Genomic DNA, 23,646 nt, shown 5'->3' on the forward strand with positions numbered 1-23,646 from the left:
CAGAAGAACTGTGAAATGGGTAAAGTCCCAGCAAAGCTCTGGTCCAGGCGGGATTTTCTGCAGGAGCCTGCTGCCAGCCTGGGATGGCACTGTCTGGGTAGCGCACCCCTTCGTCCTGGGCACTGACCTACAGCATCTCCCTTCTCCAGGGTGGGAGGTCACAGCCCGGTGCCCCTCTAGCCCTGCCTACAGCTGTCTCTGCTCGCTGGACCTCAAGGGCAAGGCTATCTTCTCCGAGGACCTCCCCACCAAGCTCTTCAACCCCCCTGGGCAGCAGCTGCCTGCACGCCGGACCCAGCCCCGAAAATCTTGGGACATGTAGAAGTAGACGAAGGGATCAAAGCAGTTGTTGAAGGCAGCGAGCACCAGTGCCAGGGTGTACCAGATGTAGGTGGTGTTGTGGCACCCCGTGGCCTCCAGCATGCAGTGGATGAACAGCAGCACGTTGCTGGGGGTGAAGCAGAGGATGAAGACTAGGAGGACCAGGGCCAGGACACGCACCACCTGTGCATAGCGTCTCCCCTTGGCCAGCAGCCGTGCCAGGATGCAGCTGTAGGAGATGGTCATGAGCACGAAGGGCAAGCCAAAGCCCAGTCCCACCAGGGAGAGGAAATAGTGGACGAGGAACACGTGGTCATCCTTCCCTAGAACATCATGGCACGTTGTGATGTTCAGGCTTGAGATGTGACTTATCTGGGGGCGCAAAAGCAGAGGGCTCATGCCCAGCCCCACCACCAACCAGATGCCTGCGCAGACGCCCGCCTTGGCCCATGCCCAGCTGGACCCCTTCCACAGGAATGGGTGCACCACAGAGATGTAGCGCTCCAGGCCGATGCAGGTGAGAAAGAGGATGGAGCTGTACATGTTCCCGTAGAAGGCGGCCACCATGGCGCGGCACAGGTGGTCCCCAAAGAGCCAGTGATTGCCCAAGAGGTGGTAGGAGATCTTGAAAGGCAGCAGGAGGACAAAGAGCAGGTCTGCAATGGCCAGGTTGAGCAGGAAGAGGGTGCTGGAACATCTCCTGAAATTGGTCACCAGGACCCAGCAGGCCAGAGCGTTGGCTGGCAGCCCCACAAGCAGGACCACGGAGTAGAGGGCAGGGAGAAGGCGAGTGGTGAGGGTGCTGTTGAGAGAAGCTTCCACAGAGGCCCCTGGGCACGTGACTTCTTCTTGGGGAGTGAGGGAGATCAGGACTCTCCCTTTGCCGCGCACTGCGAAGGACACAAGGCATCAGGCTTGGCCAAGAGCCCCCTCCCACCGCCCCTTCCCACTTGGGACCCACGCAGGAGCCATCACCCCTCCCTGCAAAGCCTTTGGCAAACACAGGAGCTGGCGACTCCCTGCCCCATGGCAGGGGCAGCTCGGGACGCAGGACCCCCTAACATCCCTCCGCCCTCGCCGCTCGGAGCTGCGCCACGTCCTGCGCCCGCCACGCCGCTTGCCCGGCAGTGCCACCACAGTGGTGCCAGCCCGGTCGGGTGCCCTGACCGCAGCCCAGACGGGCTCCGCTCCCACGCACCGCTGCGGGGATGCGCGGCTCTGCCGACATCCCTTTTCCTACCGAGCCCAGACAACGGTCCCCTGCAACGCAACGGGACCAGAGGGGGAACAGGAAACCCACGCCAGGACAGGGTCAGGATATGGCCACCAGGGATGGGAGATGTTCTCCCATAGGGGCTCCTGCCTCCTCCTCCTCCTCCTCCTTCCAGCCAGCCCCCCACCACAGCCAGGGCTGCGCGGGCTTCGCCGTCTTCCTGCGGTCAGAGGCTTTTCGCGGCGTGCTCAGAACAAAAGCGAAGAACAGGAAGGTCCCGGCACGCCAGGCAAACAACTCCGGATCAAATCCCCTTTTCTGGCTTGCTCAAAAATCTCTGCTCCTCTGCACGTCCCCTTCAGCTCCCAAAGCTCCGTCCAGGTGGTCCCCGGGACACTCAGTCCCGGGGGGCCCCGGTTACATCGAACAGGTTTCCCCCAACCTCTGCCACCTCTCCCGCATCCAGGGGGCAGGAGAAAATCCAGGTTATGAGAGGAGTAACCTGATTTTCGGCGCCAGAAGGGGAAGGGGTGGCAGGGCTTCCGGGCTTCACTTGGATTTTCAGCGTGGACACGCAGGGAAGGCAGCAGGGCAGTGCCTCGAGATTCCACCATGACATCCAGCTGTCCCCTCCAAAGTCACGGGGCGCGATGTCGGGGTGTCCCAGCAAGGTGTCCCTGCCCTGCCCCATCCCACCCCAGACCCACCACGGCACTTACTTGGGGAGGGTTGGGTGGTGGAGCCGAGGCAGGCGCAGCCGAGCAGGAGGGTGACGCAGGCAGCAGCGGGACCGAGCGAAGACACCGGCCGGGACATCTCCGCAGGGTGGCCTCTGCGCAAGCTGGGTCCGCACAGATGCCACGGGCAGCGCTGGCCACGCCGTGCGTCACCGTGACGGGACGGGCACCAGCCCCCTCCCCGCTGACACCCTTCCTCTTTCTCGTCCTCGTCACACGCCGGGGGCTGCCCACATCCCCGCGGGCCAAGGAGACAGACGGAAGGCGGAGAGCGCGAGGTGACCGCCGGCTGCCGCCGCCACCGAGCACCCGAGGGACGTCACTGAGGCCGCGGTTGTTTCCTGCCGCCGGCACGCAATGGCTCGGCTGCGAGGAGGAGACCGCAGGCGTAAGGCGGCCATCGAAAGCTGGTGGTGACCCACACGTGTCCCTGCCCCACTGCAGCACCTTGGGGGTACAGGGCACCTCACCTGCCCAACCTTGCCAGGACCAGACATCCCCAGGGATCCATCACCTTGGTCAGGCTGACAAGCCAGTGTCACCCTGCGGATGGGGCCGCCCTGCCTTGTCCCATTCTGCTGTCCCCTTTCTGCCACCAAAGTGGGTGCTGGGTGGCACCTGGGCCGTTTGCCCCACATGCCACCACAGCAGAGGGAACAACAGAGCTGGTGCCGCAGCCCGACACGTGGCAGGGGAACCAGGACAGGTGCCACCGGCCCCAAAAACGCCAGGGAGAGAGCATGAAGGGGAGTGCACCCTCCATGTGACGTGGGACCCCACAAGTCCCCGTACTCCAGGACCAGCGCCTCGGCATCCCACATCCCACTGTGCCCCAGAACCAGTGCTCCAGGACCAGCGCCCCGGCGTCCCACATCCCCCCGTGCCCCAGAACCAGTGCTCCAGCACCCGCTGTGTCGCCACATCCCAGAACCAGTGCCCTGTGTGTCCCCACGACCCAGGATGGGGCCTCAGCACTCCTGGTGTCCCCGTGCCCCGCTACTCTCCATGTCTCTATGTCCCTGTCTACCCATGTCCCCATGTCCCCATATCCGTGCCCCCTCTCTCCTTGTGTCCCAGTCTCCCCATTTCCCTTCATCCCCATGTCCCCGTCTCCCCATGTCCCCATCTCCCTATGTGTGCCCCACCTCCGCATCTCCCCATGTCCCTCTGTCCCTGTGTCCCCATCTCCTTATCTCACTGTGCCCTTGTGTCCCTGTGTCCCCATGTCTCTCTGTCTCCACCTCCCCATCTCCCTGTCTCACCGTGTCCTTGTGTCCCTGTGTCCCCATGTCCCCCTGTCCCTCCGTCCCCCCGTTCCCCTGTCCCCATGTCCCCCTGTCCCTCTGTCCCTGTGTCCCTGTATCTCCCTGTCCCCATGTCCCTGTGTCCCCCTGTCCTCATGTCTCCGTGTCCCTGTGTCCCCATTTCCCCCTGTCCCTCTGTCCCCCCGTTCCCCTGTCCCCATGTCCCTCTGTCCCTGTGTCCCTGTATCTCCCTGTCCCCCTGTCCCCGTGTCCCTGTGTCCCCCTGTCCTCATGTCCCCCTGTCCCTGTGTCCCTGTGTCCCCATGTCCCCCATCCCCGTGTCCCCCGTCCCCATGTCCCTGTGTCCCCCTGTCCGCGTATCCCCGTGTCCCAGCGCTCCGGCGGCACGTGCAGCACCGACCACTAGGCGGCGCGCGGAGCACGGCGGGGGGCGGGGCTTGTCTGGCGCGGTGGGAGGGGCTCGCGCAACGCGGGGCGTGGCTTGCCGGGAAAAGGGGCGGGCCGGAGGCCATGACGTTGCGTCGGAGGGGCGGTGCTTACCGGGGGCCGGTCACCCGGGATTGGGCGGGGCCGCGCGGGGGGCGGGGCCGGTCCCGGCAGTTCCGGGCTCCGCACACGCGGGTGGCGGCGGGGCGGCCGCGCACCGGGAGCGGGAGCGGTGGCGGTGGCGGTGGCGGTGGCGGTGGCGGTGGCGGAGCGAGCGCAGCGATGCAGCCGCCGCCACGCAAGGTGAGTGCGGGGCCGGGAGAGCACCGAGACGAGCGATCGGGACCGGGGAAGTGGGACCGGCTCCTCCGGCGGAACCGGCGGACCGGGGCCGGGTCCCGCAGCGGGGATCGGGAGGCGAGCCCGCCATCGGGGATCGGGGCTGGGGAGGCGAGCCCGCGGCTGGGCGGTGGCCAGCGGCACCCGCAGTGACAGCCCGGGGCGGGGGGGCCGTGGGGGCCGGGGCCGGGGCCGGCGGGAGCAGCGCAACCCCCCGCCGCCTCCCAGCCCGGCCGGGGGCTCAGCGGTCCCCGGGTGCTGAGCGGTGCCGTTCCGCAGGTGAAGCTCACCCAGGAGGTGCGGGTCCACCTCCTCGAGCAGCTCTCGGCCCTGCAGGGCAAGCAGCAGCGGGACACCGAGCTGCTGGAGGACATCAGGTAGGGTCCCCACCCGTGTCCCACCCCACCCTCCCCACGAGCTGAGACCGGCCAGCTCATCCCACCCATGGCGGGGGGGGCAGCGCGCCAGGCACGGCTCACCTTGAGCCTGGAGCCTCGAGGTCATGGGCTCCATCACCCGCCGGGATGGCCAGATGGGGACATCCAGGTGCGGGGTGGTGGCAGGGTGGGGGGTGATGGTGAGGGTAGCCCATCCCTGCCCCCACTGCGTGGGTCCTCGCCTGCCCTGTGTGCATTGTCTCCTTGCAGGTCCTACAGCAAGCAGAGGGCAGCCATCGACAGGGAGTACGGGCAGGTAAGGAGGTGCCACCGGTTTGGGGACCGATGGTCTTGGGGGGGACCATGAGCGCCGAGCCCTGTCCTTCTCACGCGAGGTGTCACAGAGCAGGGCACGGCCCCGCGCAGGCGATGGGCAGCAGCATCGGAAATGAGCTGAGCTGCTCCGTGCCGGTCACGGAGGCCAGTGACGGATGGGATCAGCATTTTCCGTGCTGGGGGGGAGACACACCGGCCATGTTAAGGCACCCACTGGGCTGTTCTGCTGAGCACAGCATGGCCTGAACCTCGGGTGTTTTGGGGCTCTGGAGGGAAAACCTTGGCGGGGGGAGGAAACCGCCCGACTCTGCTGTCTGCTGGGTCATCGCAGGGCTCTGCTCTTAAATGTCAGAGCTGGGTTTTGCTCCGTGAGACGTCCCTGCAGCATCCCTTGGGGACACCCTGCAGCAGAGATGCTCTTCCCGCTCACCTCTCCCCTGCTGACGGCCCGGTGCCACCCTGCCCCACTGCCCCCTTCCCACCCTGGGCTGGGGGGACTGTCCTCCCAGGGTGGGGTCATGCTGCACTTGGCTTTCCTGGGGGCTCCTCTACTCTGCCTCTGCAGCCGGTGTCCCTCGCTGGTGTCCCCTTCCTGGCCTCCAGTCCCAAAAGCTACAGTGGGGGGGGCCTCTTGTGGTGGTGGCTGCTCCCCAAAAAGGTTTTCCCGCAGGGAGCATGAGGGGGTCCCTGCTGACACCGAACCACTGTGGGAGGAGGGTGTCCCTGCTCTGGGGACACCCACGGGGTGGGCAGCCAGTGTGGGGGAGCCCAATTTCAGCCCCGCAGCAGGAGGCTGGGGTGCTGGGGTGCCCGGCAGGGTTGCTGACGGGTCTGTCCGCAGGCGCTGCAGAGGCTGGCGAGCCAGTTTGTGAAGAGAGACTGGCAGCGGGGCCGCGGCGAGGCCAGCGACTCGAGGTGGGCTGGGGACCGGGACAGGGACATGGGGCTGGGGCTGGCTGCACCTATCTGTGGCCCTCCCAGCTGGGTGATGCCAAATGCCAACCAGGATTTGGGTGTCCTGGGGATGCGGCCCTGGGTGGGATGTCCCCAAGGATGCGGTACCCAACTTGGAGGGCACCGCAGGGGCTGAGGGTGCTGGCTGGCCCCGGGCATCCCCAAAAGCTGGCAGGGAGGCAGGAGAGTACCCTGCCCTGGCTTAACCCCCGCGCAGGAGCGCGGTCGCTGTCTGGAAGGGCATCATCGAGGGGACCGTGCACGCCGGGCAGGTCCGTGTCACTGCCTCGGAGAGCTACCGCAGCCTCGCCGCGGAGGCCACCCGGACTGCTCGCCTCTCCAAGGAGCGGATGCTCAAGAAGGTACTGGAACAAGGACATGTGCCCTGTGCCCGGGCAGTGGGGACACCTGTCCCCCCTCCTTGGGCTGACGCTCCCCGCAGGGCATCGAGCGGCTGCAGAAGGCGCAGGCGGAGCTGCTGGAGACGGTGAAGGAGCTGGACAAGGCGAAGAAGCAGTTCACCCACCTGCAGCGGAGCAGCGAGGTGGCCAAGGACAAGGCAGCTGACGTGGAGGCTCGGTGAGCAGAGGTGACAGTGGGCATGGGGTGGCTGCCATGGCTGCGGGGTGGTCTCACATCTCCCCCCCCCACCTCCATCCTCCCCAGGCTCCGAAAAAGCGACCGGCGGATATTTCACACTAAGGCCAGCCTGCAAAAACTCAGTGCCAAGGTCAGGAGCTGGAGGTGGCAGCATCCCTGAGCACAGAGGTGCAGGGGGACCCGACATGGTGGCCCCCACCCTGTCACCAAGCCCTGCTCCCCCCATCCCCGCAGTTCTCCGCACGGCTGGCCGAGCACTCGAGGCAGCTGGCGGGGGTGCAGAACGAATACGGCTTCGCCCTGGTGTCTGCCGCTGCCCACTTGGAGCATTACCGGCGCGTGGAGCTGCCCGCTGCCATGCAGGTAGGAGCTGCCCGGACCCCCACATTCCCTCCCCGGGGTCCTGCAAGAAGCGTCTCCCCAGTGCCGCTGCGAGAGGATGCAGCAGGGAGAGGGTGCAGGGATAGGGCTGGGGGGTCAGGGATGCTCCCAAGGGGTCTATGGGCAGTGCCAGGGGGGGGTTTCCCACCCACTTTCCCCCAGGCACTGGACGGTGACCTCTACGAGCGGCTGCGGGAGCACTTGGCGGCGGCCAGCCGGACCGAGGCGGAGACCTGCCGCGCCACGCGGGACTGGTTCCAGGGCGTCGTAGAGGCATCCGCACGGGTAACGGCACCCGTCCCGGCACCGGGGAGGGGGGCAGAAGGGTATGAGTGAGCCCCCCCGGCCCCACGTTGCTCTTCTTGTGCAGGTGTGCCGGGAGCAGGACCTTCTCCTCTTCCTGCAGGACCATCCTGCCTTCTCCCTGGCCCCCGAGCAGCGCTTCCAGCTCGCCGGGGTGGAGGAGGTAAGTGGTGGGGGGAGGAACATTACATCTGTGGGTATCTGCACGGGCACTCCCTTCTCAGCCACCGTGTCCTTGCCCAGGTGTGCCTGCTGCCGCCCGGAGACGACGGGGCCAGCCTGGAGAAGGAGGCACGGCGCTGGGCCACGCGGGTGGCCCGGGACCGCAAGAACAAGGCTCACAGCGAGGAGGTGGGTGCCATCCTTCACCACGGAGTACGGTGGGGGCTTCCCCTTCCCTTTCCCCCTACCCAGCTCCCCGCTGACCTGTGGGTGCCCACCCAGGCACTGCAGCAGCTGGAGGCCAGGCGGCAGCAGGTCCCGGAGGCGGAGGCAACCGCCGTGGAGCGGCGGATGGAAGAAGCGAGGGAAAACATCCGGAAGGCAGAGGTGCGTCCCGCAGGAAGGAGACTCGGGGTGGCCTCGAGGTTTGTCACCCCCAGAGAGGGGGACACGCAGGGACAGAGGGGTGCGGTGGCTTGGGGTGCTCTGCCACTGCGGCAACCGCGCTGGGGACGAGAGGCACTGGGGCTGGCTGGGCTGTGTCCCCTCCACGCCGTGGGTGTCCCCGTAGACGTTGCCAATGTGTGTCCCCCCCAGGTGAGCCGGGTGAAGGCGGAGGCACGGCTGGCGCTGCTGCGGGCAGCGGGGCTGGACGTGGACGCTTGGCTGGCGGGAGCCATGGTGGGGGCGGGCGAGGAGGTGCCCGCAGGGCTGGATCCGGCCGAGTTCGACGACTACGAGGACAGTGACGAGGCAGAGGAGGACGATGAGCCCGGCCCCACTGCCCGCACCTACCCCTACACCTGCCGGGTGATCTTCGGGTACCAGGTACACCCATGGGTGCCTGCCCCTCCTGCTGCCTGCCCAGTCCACCACCCTCAGCCTCCGTGCCACGTTGTCCTCTGTCCCATGCAGGGCTGCCGGGCAGACGAGCTGTCCATCACCCAGGGCGAGGAGCTGGAGGTCATCGAGGATGGGGACGCGGAGGAGTGGGTGAAGGTGGGAGTGGGCTGAGCACCCCCTCCATGCTGGATGGGACACGTTTCAGAGGTCCCCAGGGTGGGGACCGGGACAGTCACGCAGTTTTTGCCCCCCTCAGGCTCGGAACAAGGCAGGCCAGGTCGGCTACATCCCCGAAAAGTACCTGCTGTCCCTGGGCAGTGAGCAGGGGGCTGGGGACGGCACCCCGGGACCCTCTGCGTTGCACCGGCAGCTCTCGAGCATCATGGCTGCGGAGCTGGTGCTGGAGCCCGGAGGTGGGTGCTGGGGCGTCACCCCCACCCCGGGGAGGGGATGGGTCCCCAAAGGGTGCTGAGCTGCTGGCCCCATCCTCTCCACAGCCTGGCTGGTGCGAGCCCTGTACGACTACGAGGGGCAGAGCCCCGAGGAGCTGAGCTTCCCCGAGGGGGCCATCATCCGGGTGCTGCCCCGTGCCCCTGGCGAGGTGGACGACGGCTTCTGGACGGGCGACTTCGACGGCCGCGTCGGCGTCTTCCCCTCCCTGGTAGTGGAGGAGCTCACCGGGGGCCAGGGGCCAGCTGGGCAGGTCGGTGGTGGGGAGGGTCGCTGCGTCCCATCAGCGTGGGGCAGCCCCCCCAATCTCGTGCCATGGCTGCTGGTGGGAAGACCCCCTTGCCACCGTTCCCACCTCTCTTCCCTGTCTTCCCAGGAGCTGCCATCGCCATCCCCACCGCCCTTCTCCCCTCCCGGCCTCGTACCCGGGGCCAGCCTGGCCCCCAGCCCCTCTCCCGAAACCCCCCTGGGAGGTGAGTGCTGGGGGGAACCGGGGGAACCGGGGGGGGGCCACGCAGAGCTGAGCTGAGCCACCAGACCCTTCCAGGTTGCAGGCAGGATGGCACAGGCAGTGGGCAGAGCTCTCCAGACCTGGCAGCCACCCGCCTCCGGCCGGTAAGCCCCATCACAGCCACGCTGTGCCCCCTGCAACCCCAAAACCTGCCCCCAGCTGTCCTGTAACGGGGGACGGTGGCACCCGTGTGCTTTGGGTGGGGGGGCTGGAGTGGGGTGAGCAGCCTCAGCGTGTCCACACGGCATCTCTTCTCCTCTCCCGGCAGCTCCGCGCGCCCCCTCCGCCGCCTGGCAGAGCCCCCGAGCCTGACCCCGAGCTGCGCTTCAGCTGACCCCGCGGCTGCCCACCCCCGTCCCTCCCTGCTCCCCGAAAAGCTTCGTCCGAGCAAACCCCCACAGGCTGCCATCCTGGGGCTGGTGCTGCCCCACGCCCCGAGCTGGTCTCTCCGGGGGCCATATCCTGCCCAGCGCCGCTGGCATCCTGATAGTGCCCGGGGCATCCTGGCAGCCCCTTTTATTGGGGTGCTCAGTGCCACGGCCGTGCCTAGTCTCACCCAGCTCTCGCCTTCTGCCTGGCACTTTCCAGGCACCCCCAGTGCAGCCCTGGGTCCCTGGGTGGGTGCTCAGCTCCGGGGTCCTGCCTGCCCCCCATCCCCAGGCAGTTGGGGGCTGTGCCCCAATAAATCCAGTTAACTCTGCCGAGGGGTTCAGCAGCTTTAATGGTTTTTGCTTGTCTATGTACAGTGCGGGTACACACCAAAGCTCGCTGCGGGCACCAGGCCTGCCCGCTGGCCCAGCCGGGGTCTTATCCTGCACCCAGGGCCGGCTTCCGGCCCTTCCTGTGTCAGAACAGGGCTGGAGGCTCCTCCCTCCGCCAGCATCTCCTGGGGACCTGCAGGGTCCCTCGCCGGTGCAGGATTCGTGCCCATGAGCGCTCGGCATGGCAGGGGTGCCCGGGCGGGCTGTGCTCTGTGGTGAACGTGCCAGAGGGGTTTGGGGGGTGCTGCCCCCCATCCTGGGGGGCTTGAGCTGCTATCTCAGTCCCTGCCCCTCGCTGCAGCCCTATCTGATGCATCCTTCCCCCAGTGCCAGGGGGCTGCGGGGATCGGGTGGGCAGCGGGGACTGGGTGCCGTCCTGCCCCCGCCAGCCCCGAGGGTCCCCCAGGGTGGGGGGTGGGTCTCTGGAGTGGGTGCTGTGGGTGGGAGTTGGGTACCTATTGCCAATGGGATGAGGTCCAGCACCGAGCGCGGTTGTCCGTAATGTTGGCGCGTCGCTCCGGCCATGCCAAGCGTAGCTGCTCGCCTGGGGCCGGCTGCCCCGCGATCCCCCCACAGCAGAGCCCCCAGCCTGGCGTGGGGGCCGGGGACCACGTGCCTTCCATCCATGCTCCAGCTGGAAGCAGAGAGGAGCTGCAGGGAGAGGGGCAGGATGGGGCTCATCCTCATGGCTGTGGCATCCCCCACCTACTGCCATCGGGGTGTCCTGGCCCCGAAGCTGGCACGGCTGCCCACCGGCATCGCTGGGCACGCGGGCAAGAGGACCTTGACGTGATGCATTGAGAACTGACCCTCCTGGAGAAGGGGTTCACCCTGTTTCCATCACCAGACCCAGCAGGACAGGGACGCTGCTGGTGCCTCCCCACCCCACCCCGGCCGCGGCCCCGGGCGCTGGGGGTGAGCACTCACATCACACAGTTGCTCCTCGGTCCTGGACCACGGCACTGGGCTCCTGTGGGATGGAGGAGGGATGTGGATGTCAGCAGGAGAGGGGTGCTGGGGAGGGGAGGCTGGGTCTCCACTGGACCTGTGGACCAGTGGCCAGAACCCCGCTAAATGTCCAGGAGCTGACTACAGTTCAAACACCATCTCTCTGCCCATCTCCGTCACCTGCAGGACATGTTGGGCAGCAGCACCACCCTCGTGGTGGTCCCAGCTGGGACCTAGGGAATGAGGGAGTGTCCGAGTGGTGCCAGGGCTTGGTGACAAACGTCCCCGTGAGGTCCCATCCGCGTTCTCCTGGGACCCCGTGCCCTGGAGCACACCAAAGCGACATGCCAAAGCCTGGGGCAGGGTCTGAGCAAGAGCCTGGCACCACAGAGGTGGTCAAAGAGGAGAAAAATGACTATGTCCCTGGGCTTGCCCTGCACGTAACTGCTTCCCCAGCAGTCAGAGGTACCATAGCCGTCACCCAAGGCAATGGGAGGAAGGAGGACCTGTCACCACCTCTCCAGATCTCTGGAGAAGGACTACAGCCCATCAGCTCTGTCCTGCTTCGTTGTCTTGGGCTGCCCTTCTCCACAAAATGACTCAAACCTTCCATCCAGGCCACCAGAAAGTGAAGAGGAAAACTGAATAAACACGGCGGGTTCCTGCTTTGTCCTTAGCCTACGTTCAGCTGGACACCTTTCCCTGGGATCTCTCACGCTAACCCAGCCCTGCCCCATCCCACCTCCCTGCCGAGGGCTCCTGCTGTGCCTGACCCATAGAGCTCCAGCAGAGCTGGCCCCAAGGAACATCCCTGGCTTTGAAGCACAGCTGGATTTTCACCTGGGTTATTTCCTTCCTTTTTCTTCCAAGGGCTTTGCCAGGTGTGCCCCAATACTGGTTTTGCGGGGCGAGCCGAGGATGGGTCTTGGGGCTGCTCAACACAGGCAGCCCCGGTGGGGTGACATCGCACCAGGTGCCTTCTCCCTTCTCCCTTCCCCCAGCCCCCTTCCAGGAAAATCGTCTTTCCCCAACTGCAGAACCATGAGTGAGCAAACACGTTGGGTGTCTGCTGCCACCACCGACACCATCGTTTGCTCCAGGTAAGCCCGGAGGCAGTGGCAGGGAGCTAATCCCCCAAATCGGGAGCCATCGATGGCCAAGCAAACGGTGTCCTCACCAGTGCTGCCCTGGAGCTCTCTAGGACCTCCAGCAAGGTGGTGGGGTGGGAAGGTTGGGAGATACCAGGGTGCTGGGAGCTCCTGCTGGGGTGGGCTGTACTCCTCTCTGAGCACAGCCAGCATCAGCCTCTTCAGAGCAGGAAACAACCAAGAAATGACCAGTTGGCTTCACCATTTCCTAGACTCCCAGGCAAAAAAGGCTCCTGGAGGCATCTAGCCCTGCCTGTAGGTTGCTGGCCATGTTGAGCCCCGGCACTGCAGCGAGGCTACGGTTTTGGGGAGACCAAGCTACGTGCAGTGGCGGAGCTCCCCTGGGTCAAGAAAAAATGATCCCAATGGATGTCCCCAAAGAGCCCAACCGCAAAGGAAAGTGCATCCCTTGCCCAAGGGGCAGCTGGCAGCGGGTCTGCAGCATCTCCCACCCAAGCCAACTAGTGACCTGCCTTTTCCCTGGCAGTGTGGGTACCAGCAGGGTGGGAAGTGTCACGGTGACTCCGCGTGCCCCAGACGTTAGGAAATGGATGGGAAAACACAATTAAAAAGAGATAAGGAGAAACAGGGTGGGCAGGTCGGGGCAGGTCCCATGGCGCAGTCAGCCGGGCGCAAGCCTCGGCTCAGGCTGGTTGATCTTGTCGGCAGCAGGAGGTGGGGAGCTGTGCCACAACCCTTCAAGCTCCCCCAGCCCAGGGGACTGCATGGGGATGAGGAAGAGGAGGAACCTACCTGCTGCCCCATGTCCTCCACTCCGGGCTGTTTTCTGCTGCTGTCGTCTCTTCCCAAGTCATCAGCCTGTTCGTGCAGACTCAGGCTCCCGTGAATATCCGACACTTCATCTGCCGACCCCAGTCCGGTCTCCTCCAGGCAGATGCTGGTTCCTTCCTGCACCAGCTCACCCGGGATGCTGGGACTCGACCCTCCCAGCACCCGATGGCTTAGGAGTTTCCGCTGACGGCTTGCGCTCCCGGGAGCGGTGCCGGCATCCTGCAGCGAGCCCGCCATGCCGGACCTCTTGCCTGCCCGTCTGCTGTCGCGAGTGCCGGAGCTGGCTGGTGTGTTCGGGGCTGGGGTGGTGGAGTGGCTCTGCTCCCCACCTTTGCTGCTCTGGGCACCCTTCTGGATGGCTCCGTTCTGCAGGCCACCCACGGGGACAGTCCCGTTGCGAGCCCGCTCCCGCTGGAGCCGGTCACTGCTGTGCTCCAGCTCCTCCGTGCTGGGCTCCCGGCTGCCGTCGGGCAGGGGACCGTCCTGCTGCTCGTGGAAAGTGGGTTTCTTCCCGATGTGAGTGACACGAAACCTGGAACAGGGGTAGGATCAAAATCCCTTCTCTCCTCTCTCCCAGCTGTATTTCCAGCTTGCCCGCACCTCCAGCCTCGGATCTCCTCTCTTTTTGATGGATTGGTGCTGATCTCCAACCTTTCAGACCCATTCAGCACCACTGACCCCCACTCTAGCCATGCCCCCCACTGACCTGACCCTGTTTTTCCCTTCATTTTTGGCAAAAACAAATCAAAAGAGAAGGAAGAAAAGCTCGATCCAGATGTTGGCCGGTGCAGACCCTGCCAGCCTGTCCTCCCTACAGCAAGATGGGTCACAGCTCTTGGAAATGCTCTGAGATACAACCTGGATGAGCTTGTACAAGAACTCAGGTGTCGATTCAGGCAGGCGAGATGAAAACTGGCTGAGCCTGATGACAAAGGGACGGTCAGGCAGAGTCACATGGATGTTGCGCCCAGTGACCGACCACCATCAGGGGAACCGAGTTTTCAGTACCTAGGTGGTTCACCGAGGCTCCACCATCTACCAGCTAACAGCTGAGAGCTCCAGGATAGGCAGGAGAACATCTGCAGATGTTGGTCTGACACCCACAAAGGGTGTGTTTATAATCAGAGGTGATGCAATATTGCACCTGGGGAGAAGAGAGAAGTTAGAGATCTACCATAACGTTGGGATTTGTGAGGGGTAATGTGTCAGCAAAGCCTAAAAGTCTAAATTGCAGGTGAGCTGGTTGTGACTAATGCTGTGATTTCTCTTTGTAAGCAATGCTGGACCAGCAGAAGGGAAATCTCTTCTGTGGTGAGCTGATGTCCATCAGCCAAAGAACGCTGATCCCACCACAAAGACTTCATGCAGCCCGTTTCTCACCCAGCAACTGCTTTCTCTGTGCTTAGGTCACACGTGGAGAAGCTGCAGACAGTCCTGGCTCTGCTGAGGTTCAGCTGCGAGTCAGTGTCAGGGCAAAATACCATTTCAGCAGCAAAGTTCAAGCACTGCTGGGGTTGAAAGAGGAAGACCCAAAGGTCAAGCAAAACAGCAGTAGGGCCATCCTGAAGGAAGAAAGTGAAAAAAAAGGTCCAAGAGATAAGTGAGATGCCAGAGGTGGAGACCACTGGCCAGACTGAGGACCAGGCAACAGTCTGTGGACAGTACAGACCCCTCAGCATCGCAGCTCGTAATGGGAAGGGTCAAAAAGAGAAATGCTCCAGCTCCAGATGAGGTACCCACAGGACTGCTCAGGTCAGCAAATGTGAGCTTTCAGGTCTATCCAGATATCTGGAGACAAGGCACCAGTGCTGCGATTCGGGAAGACCAGACAACATCCCAGTCCCAAAGAGGGACAGGCAGGAGGCACGAGCAGCAGGATCGTTTCTCAGTGACACCATTGAGCAACGTCAGCCTAGAAGAGCCGGGAATGGGTTCAAAGGAGCAGGCAGGGATCGGACTGGAGGGGGCACAAGAGGTAGCGTAACCAATCTCCAGATGGTGAGAGGAAAGGCAGGAGAGCGTTGGCTGTCTGCCTAGTCAGCATCGTTAGGGCATTTGACTCAGTAGGACATGACACACTGATGGAGCTAAGGACAGAAGGTCGGATGCAGATGCTTTGGTGGATGAGCTCTGCCACTGACAGCAACTGGTTTAGGGAAAGCCCTAAGATAACTGGCAGATCATTCAATGATATGAGTTCAGATCATATAACCCTGATTACCTCAGAAATATAGAATAATTCAGGTGGGAAAAGCCCTCAGGAGGTCTCCAGTCCAACTGTCTGCTCAAAACTGGGCCAATTTCCACCCTCAATCAGGTTGCCCAGGGCCCTGACAAGTCAGGTTTTGGAAATCTCCAAGGATGGAGATCCCTCCGCTCCTCTGGGCCCTGTCCCAGGGCTGCACCATTTCAGGGTGAATCAGTTTTTCCTGTGTCTTATCTGAATTTCTCTTTTTGCAACTTCCCCACGCACCTCTGAGAAAAGTCCAGCTCCATCTTCATTTAAACTCCCCCCACCCTGTTGAGTAGTTTTAGAGAGCAATTAGATCCCACCCTTACACATCTCCAAGCTAAACAAACCCCTTTCCCTCAGCAGCTCCTCATGTGCCACATTCTCCAGCCCCTGACGATCTTGGTGGACCTCCACTAAGCTCACTCCTTTCGTCTCCTTCAGCGATGAGCCTGTGCCTACCAGCTGTGGACCAGAATCTGTCAATGAACTCTAGGTGATGGGGAAGGGGGCTGGACTCTCAACCACTGTGTCCAAGACTAAAGTGACAGCAAAAGAAGGAGACGAACTTAGACCTGAGGATCTCAACTGAAGAGGTGGATCAGTCATAAATCAAGGTACTTTGTGTGATCAAGATATTCGTAGTAAAGAAGACGCAGCATGGGTAGTCCCAGAAAAGTCATCCAGGATCTGAAAGAGCAAAGGGGCCAGCATGGCAACAAGAACCAGAATTTGGAGGTAGTTTTGTACCTTATGGGCACACAGGTGCCTTTGCAGTTGGACCTCATACCAAAGAGATTCAGGAAGTGGAAGCTTTTGAAAAATAACCTTGGGGAAATGTAATGTCTGTCCTCTGGAGAAGGCTGGTGTGGCATGGAATATTAACACAGATAAAGAGAGAAGACCAAGATGTGAGGGAAGGTGCCTCTAGGAAAGAAGACCACTTTCTCCAGCACTCAGAGGAGAGTGAGAGGAGACTGAGAAGAGCATGGATGAAGGACACAGAGGGGTGGATGGAGCTGGGTACCAGCCAGGGAATGAGATAAGCTACAAATATGCAACTGTGCAGAGATCTGACTGACCAGACACCACCCTTCAAACCAAGGGCAGCTGACAGCAACGGGCAAAGGGGAAGCCAGAAGCTGTTAGTTTCTGTGGCTGCCCCATCCCTGGAAGTGTTCAAGGCCAGGCTGGATGAGGCTTTGAGCAAACTGGTGTAGTGGAAGGTGTCCATGCCCATGGCAGGGGGGGTTAGAACTAGATGATCTTTAATCTCCCTTCCAACCCAAACCATTCTATGATACTATGATCTTAGCTAGAGTTCAGCATGGGGAGGTCCAGCGTGTCTCTCCCCTTTACCAGCTCCCCATAAAGCCCCCAGTTCACCTCCCTACTAGCTCTGATGGTGGAAAAACCCACGCCCCCTGATGCCCACTCTGGCTCAACATCACAATGAAAGGACTGTCTCTCTGGATCACAACATGGAGCTTCATCAAGGCTTAGGTCCTGAATGAAGACCAGCTGCAGGATCTGAGCACAGTAGAGTTTTGTGTCTCGCCAGGGTGGCCACCCAGGGACCAGCAGTTGCTTGTCACCCTGTCCCGGTCACCAAGACAGTAGGGAGCTGAGCTCTGGAAGATCTTGCTAAAGGTCTCATGCACACTAAACATTTCTGCTGGAGAATGGGGTGACCTGGGCAAGCCTGCAGACCGTACTGAAGGTCACTGACTACACAGACCACAGGCAGGCAGCTCAGGAAGTCCCTTGAGGTGAGACCAGGTGGGGACTGGAAGAGTATTTGTGGGAAGTGTTGGGTGCACTCCCCTACTCTTATATTCCTCCCGTGGCATCTAATTACAGTCATCATTGGAGGCAAAGACCTGGAGAAGCATAGCCAGCCTTTCATTCTGAAGGTGCTGGCTGGTAACTTGCACCTGGGACTTGCTGTCACCTCCTCCCCTTCCTAATGAGATCCCTAAAACTGGGGTCGCACCCCCTTTGGGGCAGCAAAGGCCCCACTCACATGTAGCTGGGACAGCAGGCTTTGAAAGGACGTGGATCTGGGGCTCTGCCCAGCAACTGAGTCAGCAGGACAAGCCAGGCTTGAGTCACCCTCCTGGAGAAGGAGGAGAGAAGCCACCAGCACGTCATGGCCTGCCAAGCACCACGGCATTTCCAAGTGCATGAGGCACCTGAGTCCTCAGGAGTCCCAACTGCAGAGCTACTACAGGGGCATCTAAACGGAGAAGAGCAAGAGAGCACCTGGTGTGGGGCAAGTGAGGAAGGGAATAAGGGAGCTGAGAAGAGCATAGAGGCCATGTCTGGCAAAGCTCGTTTAAGTACCTGCCCACTGAGAAGACGGTGGTTTCTCCAGGGTGCATCCTGCCTTTGCCATCCTTGGACCGTCCTTGCCGATGCAGTGGGTGCCTCTTCCTCTTGCTGCAGTGGATGCAGGGGGCCTGCGTGGAGCCCAGATGCACCGTGTGGTGATGTGGTGGGCCCCCATCCTGGCTGTTACGGTGGGGACAAAGGCTGCAATAGGAGAAGGACATGACAGGTCACTTCCCAACCTTGGTGCAGCCTCACTGCAGCAAGCCCTTAGAAGCAGCAGCTCTGTAGGGGACCTCCTGTGAAGACAGGAATGAGGAAGGGCTATTCCCCTTGGCAGTGGGGTGACAGTCATCACAACCGCCGGGGGAACAGGACTTCTTGTTGGGAAGATGCTCTATAACAAGCTGGAAAGAGGCTTGCTTCTCCCTTACTCTGCAAGAGCCACAAGCTGGTGTAGGCTTCTCTCACCTGGGCACTGGCACTGGGATGTCCCCTTCATTGTCCCCCAACATCTCCTTGAGGGCCTCCGCATTTGCTAAAGAGAAAGGAAAAAGGGAAAGTGTCAGCCAAAGCAGTCAGCAAGCCTTCGGGTCAGCCCTAGAAAACGCTCACCTTCATTTTGGATGATACATCTCACAATCTTCTCCACGGTGTCCTCGTTCAGCTCGTCCTCTTCATCTGAAAAGAGAAAACGTGGCACTGAGGGCTGGGATTCAGACACGCAGCTCACTGGTCCCGTCCCCGGGAGCAGCCACGTCAACAGAGAGGTTGGAGCAGCTTTGTGTCCCCCACCATGCCAGGAAGCCCCTGGGGAACACCAGATTCCTCACCCTGGAAAAGAAATGGCTCAAACAGCAGCCATGTGTGCAGGGAGGAGGGGGTTGTGCTGCTCCTTCAGAACCGGGGAGCATCACGTGAAAGGAGTTTGAAACAAGTTGAAGGAGAAGGCTCCTGGTGGGGACGGTCCAGTCCTGGAGCCCCTGGACATGGGATGCTGCAGGTGCTAAAAGTCTCTAAGGGTGAATGGGACAAGTTCACAGAAAAGAAACCAACTGGGGCCTGTTAAATATGGAGAAACCATCTGTGATGGAGAAAGCCCCAGAGCTACACGCTGTTTGAAGCTTCAAAGAGTATGCTGGGGAAACTTGGCTCAGCGTCCGCTCCGTTGTGATATCCATCTCCAGCATTCATCGCAACCTGCTTCTGGCCACTGTTGGATGCAGGAGGCTTGGCTGGCTGGACCTTCAGCTCCGTCTGTGGTGTTGTACGTTCCTGTGAGCAGGTCAGAGCTGTGGTCTGGTAGGCAGCTGCCTCAAAGAGCAGTCAGGGGCCACCGCTGCCCTCCTGGAAGTCCACTGAGATGTTGCCCTTCAGTTCCCCTGGGCTCTGGCAACTCCAGTGGGCAAAGCCAGTCCTGGAAGGTTCAGACGTTGTCTCCATGTCATGTGCAGCCAAGTTATTGAAGCCAGAGGAGCATATCCAAGGACACCCGAGGGCTGACGGTGGCACAGAAGAGCTGGAGAAGTTGTGCAGCGCCATTCGACTGTTTTCAGGCAAGGAAGCAGCCAGAGGAATGCATTCTCTCCGTTTCAGCAGAGGCTCATGAGAACACTAAGTGACAGAGCTTGCCTGGACCAAGCTCCGGCTCGCGCCCACGCTCGATGCTGCGCTGACTTCTCAGTCCTGCGACTCGAGAGCTGCCTACGATGGCCTGAAGTGGTGGAAAAAACCCTAAAGGTCCCCTTTAGGGGCAAAGATCGCAGGGAAACACCCCTATTCCTCTGGCCTGCCATGAGCACAGCAGGTACTAGAAGAGGACGTGACTTTTAGTAAACACCATGCCAGCCCCGTGCCAGCCCCCCTAACGCCAAAGGGGCAGAGGGACAGCTCGTGCCTCAGCTGGGGGACGCTTTCCTTGCAGAGTGTGGGTTATAATTCAGGTGCTGGGATTCAGCAGGTCTTGGCTCTTCATGAAATTATCTTTTGGTGATAGTGCTGCTTTGGGAAAGGCCAGACGCTGATTCCCACCTCCCTGGCACCACCAGCCTTCCCCAGCCGGCAGATCAGAGGGCTCTCCAGGCCACACGCTCCCAATCCCCGGGGAGCACCGAGCTGCTCTCACCACCCCATCCCTTTTTCCCAACCCAGCGGCACGTGATGGGTGACCCTCCCACCCCCAACCCACGTCCCCGCAGTGTGTTTGAGGAGCACTGGTCAGCAGTGGGTGAAAGGCAGCACCCAAGCCCCAACCCAGCACTCACTGGCCTGGAGCTCCGCCAGCACATCTTTGTTATCTGGGTCGAGCTCGTCCCGGAAAGTCCGGCACCGGTAGCCCTTCTTCTTCAGGACATGGCAGATCAGGAAACCCACCAGTCCCATGATGAAGAAGACGAGGACGAGGAGGAAGACCATAGACAGGCTGTGCTGGGGGTCTGACTCCCCATCGTCGGTGCTGTTCTGGTCTGACATGCGGATCTAGGAGAAGGGGAAAGGCGGATCAGAGACCCTGGTGCTCACTCCCCTCCAGGCTCCCAGTATCCATCCTCCTCCTCCTCTTCCTCCCGTCCTCCTTGGGCTAGAGCCAGCTCCCAGCTCAGAGTAGGCTGCCAAGGGCTCATCTCTCTCCCCGCAAGGTCCGGTGTGGCCGGGGACCCACGGACGAGAGGACAGGCTGGAGGAGGCGGCTCGGCTCGGTCTCCCAAGGACACTGCTGCCCCGTACGCACCCTCCGGGAGGCATCCCAAGGGCAGCGGTGGCGGCTGCATCCCCGCGGGCCCGCCCGGCCCCGGGCTGCGGCGCTCCCCCATCCCTTCCAAGTGGCTTCCCAAGGGCACCGGTCCCCCGGCCTCCGCGGCGCGCGGCATCACCCCGCTCGCCCTTGCGGGAGGATGAGCATCCTCACCGCGCCAACCCGCTCCCCCCGCATCCCTCGCTACTCACGGCCGAGGGCCTCCGCCGGCAAAGGGAAAGGAAAAGGGAAAAGCAAAGGCAAAGGCAGGGCAGGCAGGGAGCGGCGGTAGCCGGGCTGGCGGAGGGCCGAGCCGGACGGCAGCTCCCGCATCGTCCGGCCGCAGAGCTGAGCTCGCTCCCTCCGCCCCGGCTCCCCTGGGTTTTCCCAGCTCCCTCCTTGGGGGTTCAAGGCTCGGCCGCTCGCTCGCCGGCTCCGCTTCCCGGCGTAGGAAGAGTCTCCCCGAGCCGTTCCTGGCTCCGCTGCTGCGGCGGTACCTGGGCCTGCGGTCTTGCGCAGCGCTCTCCTCTTCACCTTCACCTGCCTCCTAGCAACCCCGCATCCCCGCGGCTGGGGACCGCGGCGAGCATCCTCCGGCCCTCCGCTTCCCGGCTGCTTTCCTTCCTCGGGAAGGAGCCAAGCTGCTTCTGGCTGCGGCGGCAGCCTGCCGCTGTCTGCCAGCAAGAGCACTCGTTTGTCCCGACCCCGGAAAAATCTCTCCGAAGCGGTTTCAGCGGAGGAAGGTGGAGAGAGAAGCTCGGGGAAACGCCGGCAGCTGCAGCGGGGAGCACACGGGAGTGCCGCTCGGGGAAGCCGGAGCTGGCAAGCTGCTGCCCGCCCCGGGGCGAATAACGCCACCCGCATGCGAGCCAGCCCCCATTTCCCCTGGCACCTTCCTTTCCGAAGCGCTCGGCGATTTTTAGGGCGATGAGCCGTGGCGGTGGGAGGGCAGAGGGGTGGAAGTGGGTCTCAGCGAGACCGGGACTGGTCCCACACCAGCGTGTGCTGGGGGGAGAGGGGTGCAGACACCCATGCAATGAACACAGCACCGAGGAGATGGTGGAAAAGGAGCCTCAGGAGCCTCGAGAGACCTCGTAGCTCCATGCCCTTCCCCGGGCCAACCGTCTCTCCCTCCTGTCTGAACAAGGGATGGATAAGCCATTCCAAATGTCCAGCCTGTGGCAGTTCCATGACCTCCTTCTCCATCTCTTACCACATTATCCTCACTCTGAGAGGCTTCTCCCAAATCTCCTTTGCTACTGCAAATTAGGCTTGCTCCTCTCTGTCCTTCGCCAGTTCTCCACCCGGACCCTGAGACGCAGAGGCAACCCTAGAAATCCCTCCCACCCCATCTCTGCTGAACTGTTTATATAAATATTCTTTTGTAGGAGTTATCCCACCGTGCTCTGTTGCCGTGAGGCAACCTGCAACTCCTCCAGGCTTTCAACTATGAGACGATGAGAGCTCCTGTCCCTCTCCACAAGTGACCAAGAGTCAGCTCTCAGGAGCCCAGGTGTCTCCTCCATCACCGTGACTTCAGGAGGTCACCGCATCACAGGTGCCACCCATCTGTCTGCTGTCCTGGCAGGGAGACTGACCCTAAGACGGATGAACTATGGCAAGAAAAGACCATGGACAGCAAGACTTACTGCTCCTGCCGTGCATTGAGAAGGCTGCAGGAGAGACGAGGTCTCCTGATGCTGGGCCAGCAAGCTGCAACATCATGCGAGTCTCTGCTGGTCAAGAGGTTTATTCCTTGCCCTTGTTTCTTCGAAGTGGGGGGATCTCACAGGTCTGGGTTTCTGCAGAGCCCCGAGGGGATGCAGTCATGGTGAGCTTATTCCCGTTTTCCTCCTGCCCACGCACGCTGTTCTGCACAATAAATCGCTCTTTCTCCTCCGGGCATTCCCGCCCACCCAACTCATTGCTGTACCCTACCCCCCTTCCAGCCTTCAGCCCCGCCAGGCGAAACGAGCTCAAGTCACTCAGCCCTCCCTATTTTGAGGGAAGATTCCCATTTTCCCACAGCCTCTGGTGTCGAAGCGCTTCCATGACCCAGGGGGAAGCAGGACCGGGAGAGGGAGCACGGCGCAGCAGCTCGCCTGGGGACAAATCCTGGCCTTAAGTGGGGTGAACCGGGATGAGGAGGGGGCTCCGCTGCTGTCCAGCTGCTCCCACCTGACTCCACAGCTGGGTTATCCCAGCTGAGCACATTCCTCCTGCCGATGCTGCCCCCGGGCATCGTGTACCCCTGGTCTCCATCCTGCTCCCACCATCCCCAGCCTCAGCGTCTCTCTGGGCTGCTCCATCCTCATCCTGCTACGGGACCTCGTTAGCACTTTCACAGACAAACCATGAGCCTTGTCACACGCGGTGCCTCACAGGTGACCCAAAAAAGACACCGCAGCTCCTCTCTGCCCTGAGACCAGCCAGCATGGCAGGCGTGAAGCCACGCAGCTGAGCTCTCCCTCCTGGACAGGTTGGCTGTGCCCATCCTGGCCCGTGGGGATGGTTCCCACATGGTGCTAAGCCGGGGAGGTGCCAACATGGCTGTGGGCTGGGCTCTGCGTCCTCCGTCCCCTCCTGACCCCATCCCAGCTCCTGTCCCGGTCCTGCATGATCCCACCAGCCAAGGCAGCGCGAGCCAGGACACAACAGCCACCCGGCCAGAGCTCTGGGGCAGGCAGCACACGTACGGGCATGAATCCTGGGGAGACCTTGGAAGCTTCAGCCCTTCTCATGACATTGCCTGGAAGCCCTTAAATTTTAAGCCACCGTGCCAAGAGGTGGCTGGGGAGGGAGGGGACAGAGCAACCAAGCAGAGGGTGGAGGGTCAGCACCGTCCCCCGTCGCGCAGCCGGCTCCGGTCCCAGCGTATCGCCACGTTACCTCTCGTCCGCTCTCTTCCCACGCCTCCTCCACAGCCATTACGACAGACGTCACCCCGCGAACAATGCGAACGTGCCCGCTCGGGAGATCATCCGCCCCGGCCCGGCCGATGGTCCACGTGGCAGCTAAACGGGCCAGATCGCCCGGCTCCGGCAGTCCCCCCCGTAGGCTCCTCCTGGGGGTCTCCGCTACGATGCTCAGCCCAAAAATCACCATCATCTCTGCAGAAATGCTCCATCCCATCGTGTCAAACATCTCCCTAAATCTTAAGCCCTTATTTAAGTTTTTTAAACCTTCCCTAGAGTGGTTTTAAGCACAAAGAGCATCTAAAAATATCCCACTTGGACACATTCTTTGCACCGCTCCGAGACCCGTGAAGACAACCGGAGCGGCGATGGGTTTCCAGAGGGCACGCTCAGCTGGCAAACCCTCCAGCCAAACTCCGCTCGAGGCAACGACTCGTTTCTCCCCTCCTGGCTCTTTTCCCCCAGCCAGGCGCCGGTGGCCTCGGCCGGGCACTATCTGGCGGCAGCACCTTGCGGAGCGGCGGCCGGGCGATCGTCATGCCGAGTGAGCAGCCCCCGGCGAGACGTCAGCGCGT

At 62.1% G+C, this 23,646-nt stretch overlaps 3 protein-coding genes across 3 annotated transcripts; 1 reads left to right on the forward strand and 2 right to left on the reverse strand.

The window, feature by feature from the left end:
• Positions 1–186: 186 nt before the first annotated feature.
• On the reverse strand, positions 187–2,350 carry LOC104372408 (proteinase-activated receptor 3). Its single transcript, XM_086621756.1, has 2 exons — positions 2,254–2,350; positions 187–1,211 (listed from the first exon to the last, which is right to left on the reverse strand). Exons 1-2 carry the CDS (start codon positions 2,348–2,350, stop codon positions 187–189), a joined length of 1,122 nt encoding a protein of 373 aa, XP_086477882.1.
• A 1,894-nt stretch (positions 2,351–4,244) lies between these two features.
• On the forward strand, positions 4,245–9,552 carry FCHSD1 (FCH and double SH3 domains 1). Its single transcript, XM_086621575.1, has 19 exons — positions 4,245–4,265; positions 4,581–4,678; positions 4,949–4,994; positions 5,856–5,929; positions 6,186–6,330; positions 6,411–6,547; positions 6,635–6,698; positions 6,803–6,931; positions 7,112–7,234; positions 7,320–7,415; positions 7,496–7,603; positions 7,697–7,801; positions 8,012–8,242; positions 8,330–8,413; positions 8,514–8,670; positions 8,755–8,960; positions 9,084–9,180; positions 9,255–9,322; positions 9,487–9,552. The coding sequence occupies exons 1-19, from the start codon at positions 4,245–4,247 to the stop codon at positions 9,550–9,552; spliced, it is 2,055 nt and encodes a 684-aa protein (XP_086477701.1).
• A 1,355-nt stretch (positions 9,553–10,907) lies between these two features.
• On the reverse strand, positions 10,908–23,107 carry RELL2 (RELT like 2). The gene is made up of 7 exons (XM_086621664.1): positions 23,046–23,107; positions 19,690–19,903; positions 18,041–18,106; positions 17,897–17,963; positions 17,441–17,629; positions 12,829–13,399; positions 10,908–10,949 (listed from the first exon to the last, which is right to left on the reverse strand). Exons 1-7 carry the CDS (start codon positions 23,082–23,084, stop codon positions 10,908–10,910), a joined length of 1,188 nt encoding a protein of 395 aa, XP_086477790.1. The 5' UTR covers positions 23,085–23,107.
• Between the last annotated feature and the right edge of the window lie 539 nt (positions 23,108–23,646).

Source organism: Tauraco erythrolophus, chromosome 16 (assembly GCF_009769465.1).
Source record: "Tauraco erythrolophus isolate bTauEry1 chromosome 16, bTauEry1.pri, whole genome shotgun sequence".
Lineage (NCBI taxonomy): Eukaryota > Metazoa > Chordata > Aves > Musophagiformes > Musophagidae > Tauraco > Tauraco erythrolophus.